At 42.9% G+C, this 13,685-nt stretch overlaps 2 protein-coding genes across 7 annotated transcripts in view; both read right to left on the reverse strand.

Annotated features, from left to right (window-relative positions):
• Nucleotides 1–452: 452 nt before the first annotated feature.
• Nucleotides 453–5,659, reverse strand: phlda1 (pleckstrin homology-like domain, family A, member 1). 2 transcript variants are annotated; one of them, XR_005447364.1, is made up of 2 exons: nucleotides 4,826–5,659; nucleotides 453–3,572 (listed from the first exon to the last, which is right to left on the reverse strand). XR_005447364.1 is itself a non-coding variant. In XM_038738319.1 (2 exons), the coding sequence occupies exon 1, from the start codon at nucleotides 5,483–5,485 to the stop codon at nucleotides 5,018–5,020; it is 468 nt and encodes a 155-aa protein (XP_038594247.1). In that variant the 5' UTR covers nucleotides 5,486–5,658; the 3' UTR covers nucleotides 453–3,572; nucleotides 4,979–5,017. The 2 variants fall into 2 exon arrangements, 1 of the variants encoding a protein (XP_038594247.1); XM_038738319.1 differs by having other exon boundaries at nucleotides 4,979–5,658.
• Nucleotides 5,660–6,593: 934 nt separating this feature from the next.
• Nucleotides 6,594–13,685, reverse strand: part of nap1l1 (nucleosome assembly protein 1-like 1) — a 28,878-nt gene continuing 21,786 nt past the window's right edge. For 2 of the 5 annotated variants that reach the window (XM_038738315.1, XM_038738314.1), the window contains exons 10-14: nucleotides 13,533–13,552; nucleotides 12,342–12,464; nucleotides 11,942–11,974; nucleotides 11,769–11,819; nucleotides 6,594–8,507 (exon numbers count right to left, since the gene is read on the reverse strand). In XM_038738315.1, coding sequence (XP_038594243.1) covers nucleotides 8,469–8,507; nucleotides 11,769–11,819; nucleotides 11,942–11,974; nucleotides 12,342–12,464; nucleotides 13,533–13,552 — 266 coding nt within the window. In that variant the 3' untranslated portion in view covers nucleotides 6,594–8,468. Of the gene's footprint in view, nucleotides 8,508–10,510; nucleotides 10,548–11,768; nucleotides 11,820–11,941; nucleotides 11,975–12,341; nucleotides 12,465–13,532; nucleotides 13,553–13,685 lie in introns of all 5 variants that reach the window. The other 3 variants (XM_038738317.1, XM_038738318.1, XM_038738316.1) reach the window with 2 other exon arrangements.

Below are 13,685 nucleotides of genomic sequence, written 5' to 3' on the forward strand. Positions count from 1 at the left end.
AAATTTAAGTCTATTTCTTTTATGGTTCCTGATTGCACAAATGCGACTATCATCTATTTTTCAGACCTCAATATTCAGAGACAAGCAATGTTCCTCTCCAGCAGCAACGAACCCTTCATGCGTCAGAAAGGATGCCGTCATGTGCACCGCGGGTTTAATTGAATTAGCTTGGCTTTGGACAGGAAAGTTGTCGGAGCCACGCGTGCATTTGACAGTACGTGCTGGCAGAATATCTGAGCGGCAACAACTGGCAGTGAAACCCAATTCTGCACACGGTTTCTACTTTTAGACCAGGAAACGGGGTGAAGGGTTCAGCAGTTGTAAAGCATGAAAGCATGGAGACCGACAGAGCAGCAGCTAGTTAAACAGGTCATTTAAATTACCCTGCTGAACCATAGGGTGTTGACGTTCATCTGCTGCTGTGCAGAAAGAAAGAAACCACATGAGACATGTGCTGTTTTTGTTTTCTTTAATGGAATGTATCTTTTCAAAGTATGAAAATAGATCTCACGTTGAAATAAGAAATTGGACAGTGGCTACAAAGGGCACAGCTATAACTGTGTATAATGATGGCAACAGGAAGGCATGTCAGAGAAGCATCACACCCGTCGCATTAGATAAAGGGCACAGCTATTACCCTGTGTGGGAGATGACAACAACAAGGAGGCATGTGTTGGTTCAGCGGTGAAACACTGGCAAGAGGGGGGTGCAGAGGGAAACACTTCCAGCAAACAGGAAACAGCATGGGCCATAGTGAAATAAAATGTTTTGTGACGGCAAGACATCCCTCTATCATGAAAAAAAGCTATTTCAGAGACCGTTAGTTGACACATTAACACGTGATGTTTCCCTGTGTATCGCCATCTTTAGAACTTTCAAAACAATCACACTGTTCAGTCTGTTCTTTTTGTCATGAAAAACATTGCATGCCTTGCAGTATTAAAACTGCAGACTAGAGATATAGTTTTATGAACATTTCTCTGGGGGGCAGACCTGCTATAGAGACAGAAATAATATGATTGGCTGTGGTAAAGTGGGTGGAGACAAATGTGTCATTTTTTTCTAACAACTCCTGCCATTTTTTTGTCAAGCCCAAGGGGGAACGTCCGGGTCCGAAAAGTGTAGCCAATGCGGAAGTCCTAAAACCTGCATTCTCTCTAACAGCCAGCAGGGGGTCACTCCACTGGTTGCAAAAAGAAGTCTGGTTCCATTAGAAATAATGGTAAAATGCCCCTACTTCCCACTTGTTTTATTACCTTAATAAACATTTTCATAATGAGTTTATAGTTTAGTCGCTGTTATCAAGTCATCTTCAATAAAGTATGATGTTCATTTAGTAAATATGCTCCCATTTAGAGAGAAAATAGACTATAAAGTAGGGGATGCTTTGGACGGGACTACCTTTTGATTGACAAGTAGCTACCATGGCGACCTGTAAATCAGGCTAAAGTGACTCGTATCCGCTGCACTATTTACATTTAACCAGCGCCATTGAAAAAGCTTATTAAGAGTCGGCGGTTTATTTTCTCTGGTGAGCAGGCCTACATTTTTAGCCTGTTTTTCAATAGCCAAAATTTGCATCAAATCACAGACAACGTGAATTACAGATGCACCTTGCTAACCAAGGTGGCTAGCTCAGAATTGTCCATATATGGTTATGTCCGATGCCGCTGGTTGCAAAAAATTAATATGGTGACGGCCATAATGCCAAAATCTAGGCTTCAAAACGTCAGTCCACAAACCGATAAGTGACGTCACGATGACTACGTCCACTTTAATACAGTCAATGGTCAAGTCATGTCCCATACGCTGTCTCTGATTGGCTAACCCCTTTCCCCTAACCAACTTAACCAACGAAGGCAACAAGTACTTGCCAATCAGAGGCAGAGTTGGCAGAAAGCTGGTGGGAAAAAGAGTTTCTAAGAGTCTGTTTTAGCTTAATTTAGCTAGTTGGTAAGCTTGCATTGCCAAGGACATTTCAAAAACATTTGTGATACTGGAAAGTCAGCAGCTAGCTAACTAGCTTCAAACGGGTTTATTTTGTATACAAAATCTGTCACAATTTTGTAGCCAAGGACAACGAGCAACGATTGGAGAAGATAATCTTACACATGACAGCTTTCAAACCTTGAGAGCAATAACAGGACCTTGTAGCAGCACTACGTTGACATGTGATTTTAGCTGAGTGGCCCAGTTAACTGTAGGTCATGTGACACACGTTGGACCAGGAAGTCTTTCTCCAGTACACCACAAAATGTCTTTAAAACAAGTACATTTTATAGGGAACATGCTGGTACTGGTCAGTCATAATAGATCTTTTGTTACTGACAAGCTAGCTAGCTTGCTAACTGACAGTACGGAAGCTAGTTGGCACAATCTCTAACAGGGCAATAAGTTACACAGTTTATTCAATAGACCTAATTAAACCATTGACTCCTGTCATAGTTGTCTACAAACGTGCCTCTTTTGTGGAGCAGGTGGAGGGCCAAATAAAAGTAGATGGATGGTTTGACAGCTGACAAGCTACAATAGCTTCTCCTGTTATGACCAAGACGTTTGAACACAGAGGAAGCCTCTGAATTTCCACAGATTTGAAAATGTCAAATGTACTTTTCCTCCTTGTTTTTGGTTATCAAATTGAAGAAGCATTTGTTTCCTTTTTAGTCTCAGACAGAACTTACCAAGCCAGAACAGTGGTAATTTGTCCCCACCCACTAAGATTGAATGCAACCAATTAAATTGTGTTTAGAGCAGTTCAGCTCCTGAGAATTATCAATTTCACAAACCTCCACTGTGCATGTTACTGACTTATTAAATGAATAAGCTTGTCTCTGTAACCACTGAAAACAAACTGCGTGGAAAGCTAGTATCTTACTCAGATTTAAGACTCAGAAGAAAACAAAGGATAGCTTTTGTATCGATAAAAGCAGTCAAATAAAATGATGGAAATGATTCTTGTATACAATGAAAATACGAAGATGTACTGTAGCTAATAATAAAAGCTATCAAACAAATTAGATATAGGTCATGCAGGTATCTCATCATATATCTATAGTATTTTAGTATAGTATATTCTGAGTTGTAACACTGCACTAGAGAGAGAAATGATTCTTTGGTTCAGTTGAAAAACGAAAACATGGACAATGACACATTTTACCAATAAAGAACTGATTTGACTAATCTACAGCAACCATCCTAAGATAACTATGTAAGCATATTCCCAAAGGACTTTGTGTGTAACGTGGGCTATGAACCTCCAAGCGAGTATTTCTGGTTCCTCTCTAGCAACAACCACACTGAACATTCATCAACATCATAACATTTTTCATAGAAAATATATATACACATATAATAAATAAGGGATAAACCCATCGCACGGTAGAATACACCTGTTTTCTCACATGCTTTTTGTTGATCAGTCTTTTGTGAAATAAGTCTCTGTATTGAAAAGGGGACAGGGGCCACTGGTGTGTGGAAACCACTACATGGATGAGGGGTTCTCCTGGAGAGTGGAGCTTGGCGCTGAAGTGGCAGGGGGAGATAATAATCCTCCAGCTGAGTGTCCAATTAACCTGCGGATGCAATCAGTTAGACAGACTGCTGACTGATGGTGCGTGACACAGGAGGCAAAAGAAATCTAAACTCACTTGAAACACAGACTCAATATAATAGGACCTCAGGCAGCTCATTTCATTTCAACAGTCTAGATCAAACCATTGACGCCAACTCAAACTGACATAATGGGGAAAACTTTCTCCCCCTCACTTTATCTGTAAGCTTTAACTGAGGTTACTTTTATCTTTTCAATTAAATAAATAAGCATGTATGAGAGAGCGGGAATTACTGTTCAGCAGGGCTGTAGCTACGATATTAGGAATACTGAGGTCATGAGTTAAATGCCCCACCCCCATAATCTTTAGTGCTGAGGGGGTCAATGTACCATGACCCCCTCCCTCCCTTTCCAGGACCAGTGTTTCCACCATGTTTGGTGACTTATGTCTATTATTCATGACAATGACCCAATAACCATATTGTTTCCATATATTTAGTCCACTGATGCTTTGCTGGATTGAAACCTCAGTTGTGACAACAGATCACCATGTGCCACCAAGAGCCATGTGCATGGAAATGGGTTGTCCAAACGGCCAAAAATCAGCTTATTTCACTGATTAACACAAATTTGAGTGAGATGGGCTGCTTGGGTGTGCAGCTGTACTGTAAATCTGTATACACATGGTGATGCACATATTGCAGAGACTGTGCTGAGAGGCTGAGACACTACAGGTCGAGGTGTCAGAGTAATTTTTTAAGTTATTGTGTGTGCATAAACTGAAACCGGGGGGGGGGGGGGGGGGATTGACGTGACCGCCTTTGACTTTTGCGCGCAATCTGTGCGTCTTTACGCTTAATTTAAAGATTCTCTGAGGCATATTATACACGTTTTTAAGGGTTAAATGTAAACACTGTAGACTTCTTCCAACATTGATTCAGTTATGTAAATGTAATTTTAAATGGATTATGTTTACATCTTTCCAGTATTGACGTAAATCGGCCTAAAACGCGACATAATTTAAATCTACTCTCCGCGCGTAAAGCCGTTTTGGATAAGGACAATCCCTACGTGTACGAAAATGTATCAAACCTGCCTGGGAATGTTTATCCAGCACAATTCCCTGCGGAGGATTTCACCTCCATGAGAGAGACATTTAGGCAGGCCTACAGCAGGGGCTCCCAAACTTTTCTTTATGCCAAAATAAATCCACATTTAGTACGATTTTGTCCCCCTCTGGAAGATTATTCGCTCAGGGTTTGATCTGACTATTACCTATGATGAAACCAGACGTCCTCGTTCGTGGCACACATATCCAGGGAATAAAACAAAACCGAAAAACGGGTCCTTAATTTGCAAGGGGATCCCCAGGTGGTCCCCGGACCTGGGGAGCCCCCCTCAATCTCGCGTTCTCTTTAGCTGTCTTACCGCTAATGGCGCAACAATGTCCGCGGGACACGCCGCAGGTCACGCAACATTAGGCGAGCTGCGGACGGTCTTCTGGCCGGGCATCTGCACGACCAGCAGCTGCTGCTTCTGCCGGGTGGACTTGACGGCCAGGATCGCCTGCCGGTTCTTGTACTGGACCATCTGCAAGGTGATCTCCGCGTTCCAGCCCTCGTCCTGCGGGCACCTGAAGTCGATCTCCTTCCCCTCGGTCATCACCACCGTGAAGTACACGTACTTGCCCTTCCGCTCCACGCAGTCCACCGTCTTCATGTTGGCGAAGTGCAGCTCCTTGACTTTGCCCGCGTCCCCGCCGCCGTGGTGCGGCTGGTGGTGCTGCGGCTGGTCGTGCTGCTTGGGAGGCAGCAGCAGCACGCCGTCCTCGGTCAGGACGCAGTGCTTCTTCTTCCAGAGCTGCAGCAGCCCGTCGCTCCGCTTCTCCAGCAGACCCTCCTTGAACACCTTCCTCCCGTTTTCCAGCATCTTCATCTGAACGCTTCAGGCTTCCACCTCCCCGGCTGCTCGGCTGCACGGACGGACTGACAGATGGACTGCTGTCTCTCCCGGAGCAGGTGAAGGCATGAGACGCTGCTGTGACTGCGGCGGTGAGAGTAGTGCTGGTTGTAGCGAGGAGGCTGCCTGCCTGTCTGCTTGTCTGGCAGCTGGTCACAGTGTGTGTGAGTTGTTTGGGGGCAGGAGGGGTGTTCCGGAGAGGTGCACCGCCCCCCTCAGCGGCACCCAGCTTTCTGAGACACAGTAACAACCATGAATTTAAAAATTTGACAGCTACTTAATTATTTTGAAATTTGGATTTAGCATTTATTAAGAGCACGTTCCAAATTCTGCAAGTACTTTATTACTATAATTCAAATAAGTGATTTGCAAAGTATTCCTAGTTTGCACCTTGGTTGTTTCTAAACGTTAGTGTATGTGGAGTAATCCAGTCGTTTGATAATTCATGTTTTCCTTAAGTATAATTTTGAGTGCAGGTCGTTAATGGTATTTTACATTTTTTAAATTAACGATCTGAATGCTTCTTCCGCCCCTAGTAGCGTGGCATCAGTTCCCGCTACATTATCTAGTGTTTTATTATGATCACCTGCATGTGTATGAACAGCCTTGTCTGTACTATGGTTGAGGCGTTTTAACTTTTACCAGGCAAACCGATCAAGTCTCTCCTCAGGCGATCTTAACAGCTACCATCTGAGCTGTAGTGCGTTTGAAGTCATTCCACTTTTAATTAGTATCAGTTACTGCCCTCTCTAGGGTAAAGTCTATATAACTGTTCTCTCGGGGTTAAGATGGTATTCGATGTGGTCATTTATTATCAATTAGTTATTACAAACCATATTCCCTGTGGGAGGTCAAGTTTATTGTACAATCTCACAGCAATGGCGCCCTCTACTGGCGTCTTGTTGGCCAAATAAAATGGTCTGAACTACCGGTCCATGGATCAGCAGCTTGTATTGTTTAATTTGTATAAATAAATATGATGGAGGAATACACGCGTTTAGTTGTAATAAGAAAATTAATTTGTGTGATGCAAAAAATTATTCCAAGAACACAAATTTAATAAAAAAATAAACACTTAACCATATTAGACATGTTGAACCAATTTATTCATGAACATACACGTACAGTTATTGAGTACATTAGTATTTTTGTAGCATAGCGTTTTGCCTTGACAACAGCTGCTCAGAAGGACCCTACAGAAACCCTTTCACATCCTTTCCCAATAAACATGATCTGAATACTCCCTGCAGAATGAGAGGTACCCTGGCTCTCCACAGTAGATGCGATGCTGCCTAACGCAACCAACACTTTGCTGTTTTCACAACTAAAAAGGCATTAATAGACAGAGAGGCTACGGTTTCTTCTCGGTCCCCCTTCTGGCTTTAAGTATTGCTCTGACATGCTTCCCTGTGGCCTTCTGGGTAACAAAGGAATGGGTTTGGGGTAGGGAGGAGGGTGGTGGGTCACTGACAAACACAATGGCCTTATCACACTTCCCCTCTTTCTTTCACAGTGATAAAAAAAATAATAACCAAGACCTCAGGGGCTGGGTTGAGGTCCGTGAGAGTCACCTGACCAGTCTCAAATAGGCAACACAAGAGGTAAACGTCAAACTGATGAGAAAAGGGGGCATAGGGTGAACCTGACATGTCCACAGACTCTAAAACCTGGTTTGGCCTTTCCTTGTCATGTGCTGTGCTACGTCTGCCCAACCCTGTTCCTACAAAGCCTCTCTGAACAGGCCAAGTGTGCCGCCTCCGCCCCCCCCCGGTAAGAAAAGTTACTTCGAACCCAGACAGCACAAGTTGAACTCTCCATATATCAAGGTTACAGCACCGGCCCCCATGAGTGTACAGGCGGGAGGCATCAAACAAAGTGCTGATCACTAGGAATACTCAAGACAGCTAACCGATGACAGGACGCCACTGGTACACCACACTCTAGGACAAAGTGCTATAGAAAAGACGACAGCCCTGCGAGCCTACGAGGAGCCCGAAGCACTGGGTTATTGGGGCTGGGGGGGGGGGGGGGGGGGGCAAACCTGTCAACTTGTCTCATCCCCTTCCGCATCTAAAGAATTCTCTGGAATGTTAAAGAGACTCGACCAGGCTAGACAAAGCCATGGGAGCGACCTATTGCGTCACAAAGGTGAAACAAAATTCATTTTTGTTCAATTTAGATGAGTCCATCTAGTTAAAGACAAGTGGACTTCCTTTTGGAAGGGGGGGGGGGGCCTCCAACGGTGCCAGCTAGTCTGCTTACTGGAATGTATCAAGAGTGGAAAGTAGATGAGCACAAGTGGCGCAGGAAGTGGACAAAAACACGAACTCCGGATGCCACGCTCAGCAAGATTAGATAAAGTGGAATAGACACCCGTTGCAGGTCACCCATCGGCCCTCGGTCACAAGAGCTGGAAATGCTACAGTGCTTTTACAAGTGCTCAAGGTCCTGCTAAGAGTAAAAAAAGATTCACCTGGGGACAACCAACACTGACCAACCTGGAACTTTGGTAGGAGGAAGAGGAAAGAGAAGGGCGGGGATTATAAACTGACGTCGCCGCGATGCAGTCTAAACCACAGCTGTTGTCTAAGAGCAAATACAACAAAAGACTTCACAAGAACCCAAACTAGTTTTAGCAGTGAAGAAACAAGTTCATGCTTTTTGAGGGAGATGTTTTCCTGTATTCTATCTATTGTACAGAGGAGGAAGAAGAGAAGAAAAAAAACCGGTCTAGTAAAATACTATGTATATTGAGCCACACAGCTCCTCCCAGTAGATTACCATGAGTTTTTGTAACAAAAATCTTGAAACTTTTTTTCTTCAAATTCTCTACCAAGAAAAATACAAAACATTATAAGGCGTTAAGTAACTATTTTTTTTAATCTGTTTTTTTTGTTTGTTTTTTTAATTTGAGAAGCCATTACAGTGCAGTTGATCCTCAAGGCAGCCAGGCCAGGCTTCACTGCTGCTTGCACTCAGCTGGGGGGGCTGCATCCTTCTGTAAGAAATCACAGGGGTGGAGGGGGGGGGGCGGTTGTTAAGACAAAAACTGCTCCAACACACACCACAAAAAAAAAAAAAAAAAAAAAAAACTATCTACACACGGCAAAGCCATTTCAACACTTAAAACATTAATTCAACACGCTGCTAGGACTTCTAAATTTCACAAACATTTCTCATCTCCCTACTATTCTGAACACAACGCACAGATATGAACTTGGGGACCAGGACACATCCAGATTAGACACCATGACAAACACGGTTATCGCAGTGGCATCCTAATGAATGCAATGATTACAAAAATGTTTCGGATTGTCACCGTCCCAAGAGATCCACGATAATGACCCCTACGCTGTGGTACAAAGATTCTTTAGGGGAAAATACTTTATTATTTTTTTTTTTTAGATCACAGTATTAAGAAACAAAGGACTAGGATGGAGAAGGGGGGAGGGGCCCTGACACGGTCCTAGGTTGGATTCAAACCAGGACATATCAATAAACAGTTAAAGGGAAATGCATTTTAAGCAGAGTTAAATAAGCAGATTGATACCACGCTCGCTAAGCCAAGCTTAAAACAGGAGAGCCTTTACCGAACAAAACAGTCTGGCTTTATCAAAAAGGTAACAATCAGCTCACCAGGACCTTGACAGCTCTTAACATGCTGTAACTCATTTGTTTAATCTGTACACAAACACATAATCACCAGGAAACCACAAACTGGTTTTAATTACCACAAACGTCAGATTAAGAACATTAAAACTACTAATAAAATGCCTGGTTTTTTGTAAACCGTTCAGTATACTTGAGGAGACAACTGCAAATTTGGAAACGAGACGTCTGCTAAAAGGTGCCAATTGTGGTGTTGCTGCTACAGGACAACAAATGTAAAAACCCTTCAAACTGAGCATCCTGTTTGAAGGGTTTTTGCCACTGTGCTCAAAATCAATTAGCTGCCAAAAACAAAAGGAATCACTTGAGTAAATAAGGGATGAGAAGTGCACAGGAAGGTAATTAAAGTCCCCATCATAATCGGGGTAGGGCGTCCTTCCAGCAGACATTACACACATCTAGAGGTGATGGCACGCTGCAGCTGTTCAGGTTCGATGGCCTGATGCCATACTGACTCAGTGTAAGGTCATTTGGGCGATACAGTTGGCAGCCGCTGAACTCTTGACACTTTAGAGTCCAAAAATAGTTTACAGTGCGCTGTATTTTCACCAAAATGTCTAAGGCAACAGCTCTGCTTCTACTGCAGACTATGATGCAACATATTTTGATAGACATGTTTTTATCTTCTGCAAGCAATCAAGCTTCTAATGAAAATAGAAAACAGGCTGTTATTGCTGACAATGATGGCACCCCCAGGGAGATAAAACACTTTGTTGGCGTTTCTTGCAATTTGGGTATCTGCCAAGTTCCAACTATTGGTTAGGCCTTATTTCAAACGCAAGCACCCCCACCCCCCCCCCACCCAAGGCCATTATTCAAGCATTAACAGCACAGGTATAGAGAAAAGGCAGCTGAACAGAACTAACGTGAACAGGAACGAGAATAAAACTATGGACAAATGGGCCAATGAGGTATAAATGGGTATTAAAAACAAAACATCCATAAACAAAAAGCACAATATTCATGACAAACAAATCCTCACCCCGACAGAAAAGGAAAAGACAAACAGTAGCCTGTGTTTGTGGACGGGACAAGATCAACATGGTGGAGAAAAAAGGAAAGGGAGGGCTAGACTAGCTTCAACATACAGAAATAATACAGGTGCAAATGCAGAACTCACTATGGGTTAAACTTCAAAAACAACAACACACCAGTGGGTTAGTAACTCAGGAGGGTGCAGCAGGCGGCAGAGGAGGGTGCTCATGTGTGGGGTGGGGGGGTGCAGAGGGGGGTGGATGGAGGACGGAAGAATGGGAGGAAAAGGAAAGCAAAAGCCAAAACTGTGAGGGCGGGGTGTGATGGTAGTAAGCTGAATTCACAAGCTGTACCTACCAGGATAGGGTTATTTTTCTACAGTCACCACTTAAACCTAGTGAGGAAAAATTTAAAGAGTAGCTGACAAAAGATGCCAAAGTGACTGGAGATGAAGAAACATTAATGAATAGGAGAAAAATAAAAAGCAAAACTAGCAGAATACAGAATGTCAAAGACATTTTTTGTTTAGCAAAGAAGCAGAGGTCATGCTGGTTTATATCGTGTAGTGTCAAACTTACAAGCTGCTCCAGTTTGGGAGAAAAAAAACTAACCTCAGGCCAAATCAATCAGCTAACCCTCAAAATCCCTAAATCAGTATATGTGCACAAACTGTGCAACTACAAAACCTGTGATGCTACACTTTCTTACATCATCAAGAGATATACATGTCTTAGTTGTTGCTTGCCCTTCCTTTGAGCTTACGCAGCCTTTCTCCTCTACCCTCTTTAGTCATAATTCTTCAGCTACATTTCCTCCATCAGGGAGGCAGTGAAGCAGAAAAATCAGTGAACAAACAGAGCCTACAGGAGGGGACCCGTTATTTATTTCTCAGTGGAATTATAACAAACCTCTGCATGTTTGCACTTTACTGTGTGTGCTTTCATTCAACTTTATCGTACCAGTTTCCTGCACAAATAATGCATTTAGATAAGGCCAACAGAAATATATTAGAATGAATACCATTTCACTGGTTTAAGGCATAGTAGATCTGTGTGTTGCTCAAGGTTAAGGCTCTCGTTTTAGTAACCACATGCAGCAGTCAGATTTAACTGACTGGTGAAAGGTTATTCTGAAAACACAGGTTCAGGATCAGGTTAAGACAACTGTAAAAAGAAATGCTGTATACCTACAGGAAGTGGGTTTGTATTTGTAAGCCAAATCAAGAATCACACACCAAAATAAAAGCTGAAGCAAACCAAAAGCTGGTGTAAAATGACATGCATTTGACAGTATTTGTCCTGTATGTTGAAATCTGACAAGTCAAGTTAAGACAGCCATTCTCTACCTGCAGCTCAGGACCCCCCCCCCCCAGGGCAGCAGGCGGTGTAAAGCAAAAAGTTTCTCACTAACATTTAACATTCACTCATGAACTGTGGAAGGTTCTGAGAGATCACTGCAGCCTTTGCTGGCCTCCAGTAAGAGCTGCTTTACTTTTGAGACAGCATCCTGAGCCAACAAAGTTGAGAACAGCTGAGTAAGGTCTCTCTCAGACACCAGAGATCTTTAGAGAGGGGGGGGGGGGGGGGGGTGCACGCGTGTGGAGGGGTGAGCTCACCTTGGGATCATAGTCGGGGTCGTTCTCCTCATCAGCCTCCTCCTCGCCTTCCTGAACACACAGCACAGAGCAGAGCAACTTCAGACTGCTGGGTCATCCATGTCTATCACTATAACCACATCTCTCTTGGATGCTGAGGTTAATCATTTTCATTCATTTACTGTGGCCCTTACCTCATCGTCCGCCTCCTCTCCCTCTTCATCGTACTGTTAAAAACACAAACGTGAGGATTAGCTAGAAAACCATCTGATCAGAGTCTAGCTTAACCTAGCTTAATGTTGTTCCCCAGACAGATTAACTGTCACATGAACAGTTGATAATTATCCTAGTTACTACAAAGCTAAATGATTATTAACAAATAATGTGCCTCCCAAACCATTAACAGAACATTCCTTACAGCTGGAAAGAGAGCAAAGCTTATTTTTTCACCTCATGTGTTCCCTTGACAAAGCCACAACGCAGCAGCAATCAAGAACAACATTGCAACACTTCTATAATGGTGGCATGTTTTCATTCCAGTATGGCCTAGTGAAGCCAAACTAAAGCAGATGCCAAACTTGAGATTAAACTCACGTCATCGTCATCGTCCTCTATGGCCTCTCCTGTGAAGTACAGCACAGCCCGTGGTACGATACGCTCACGGATGAAGTGGCCAATTTCAAAGTCTGCAGCCAAGACCGCCTCTGAGTCTTCATCCTGCAGACAGACATGCATTTTCAGTTTACGTTCTTAGAGAAAGCATTCCAGGCTGTTCTTAGAATCAGGGCCAAGGTGAAACATCCTACTGTGACCTAACCCTAAGTTTGTCAGATACCCTCATTTGTTCAGCATTTTGCTCAGGTTCTAAAAAAAATCTCCATTGTTTTAATAGCAGAGAGCAAAGTACAAAACACTCAATCATTTAGCCAACACCGAATTTGTAGTACACTACCTGGTAAAATGTGTTTGGAATGGAGAGTTTTGCTTCTCAAACAAGTGCTTTTATGGCTTTTGTTGCTTTAAGCAGTTAAATGCTAAAATTAAACCGATTCAATGAGGCATTTGAAAGACAAATCTATTAATTAGCACATCTGATACTAATCCCAACCCTATGGTCTCCTTTGGAAAATGAGAACGGTAGTATTTAGTGTTTGTCAAAAAAAAAAAAAAAAGGTCAAATAAATTAAATATTAGCACTTCTCACAATACTTTGATTTCCATACTCTGTGGCATTAAGCCCCGGGCCCTCACATAAATCAAGTTTTATGCTAATGTATCTTCCTAAAAACAGCTCAACAGTAGTTTTTCAGAAACTCAAACAACAGGAGCAAACAGTGCATCATTGGGGCCCATTTCCAGGAGCAGATTAATCCACATTTGGTGCTCTAGTGAGTATTGGGGGAGCAGGATGCTGTGTGTGGGATTGAGTCAAAATGAACTACAGTGTGTGTTCATGGTAATGAAAGACACTGATGCGGGTTAAGTAGTTCTTGGACAACAGTTGAGCTGTATGGCATAGAAGAAAAGACATCAGGCCGGCCACACACCCCCCGTTTGGTCTTTTTCCTGGGATTTGTTAAAGATACACATCACACACTTGTCCATTAAGCCGCTCAAAGTGCTAGTTAATTAAATGTCAGTCAGACAAAATGTGACTAGTAAAACTTTATAGCCATAGCTATTAAGAAAAAACAGTGAGACATTGTAGCTGACAATGATACATGGCAATTAGGGGAAAAAATCATTTTGATGAATAACTCATGTAGAGGAAGTACACTGACTTACCAACTCTCCATTTTCAGGGACTGTAAACAAAGGGAGATAGTTGAAGTTAGTTTAACCATGCAATCAATCAATCCTACTGATCATTTTTGAAAAAGGTGAAACAACTGGCTATGTATGACTGACCCCCGGTATAAGTTTTATGTTTCTGCCCCG

This window comes from Micropterus salmoides, unplaced genomic scaffold (assembly GCF_014851395.1).
Source record: "Micropterus salmoides isolate LMB-PRFRI ecotype aquatic unplaced genomic scaffold, ASM1485139v1 Ms_hic_scaffold_23, whole genome shotgun sequence".
Lineage (NCBI taxonomy): Eukaryota > Metazoa > Chordata > Actinopteri > Centrarchiformes > Centrarchidae > Micropterus > Micropterus salmoides.

What these genes read in the sequence shown, in the direction of transcription:
- phlda1 (XM_038738319.1), bottom strand. Translation starts at nt 5,485, where the DNA reads ATGAAGATGCTGGAAAACGGGAGGAAGGTGTTCAAGGAGGGTCTGCTG.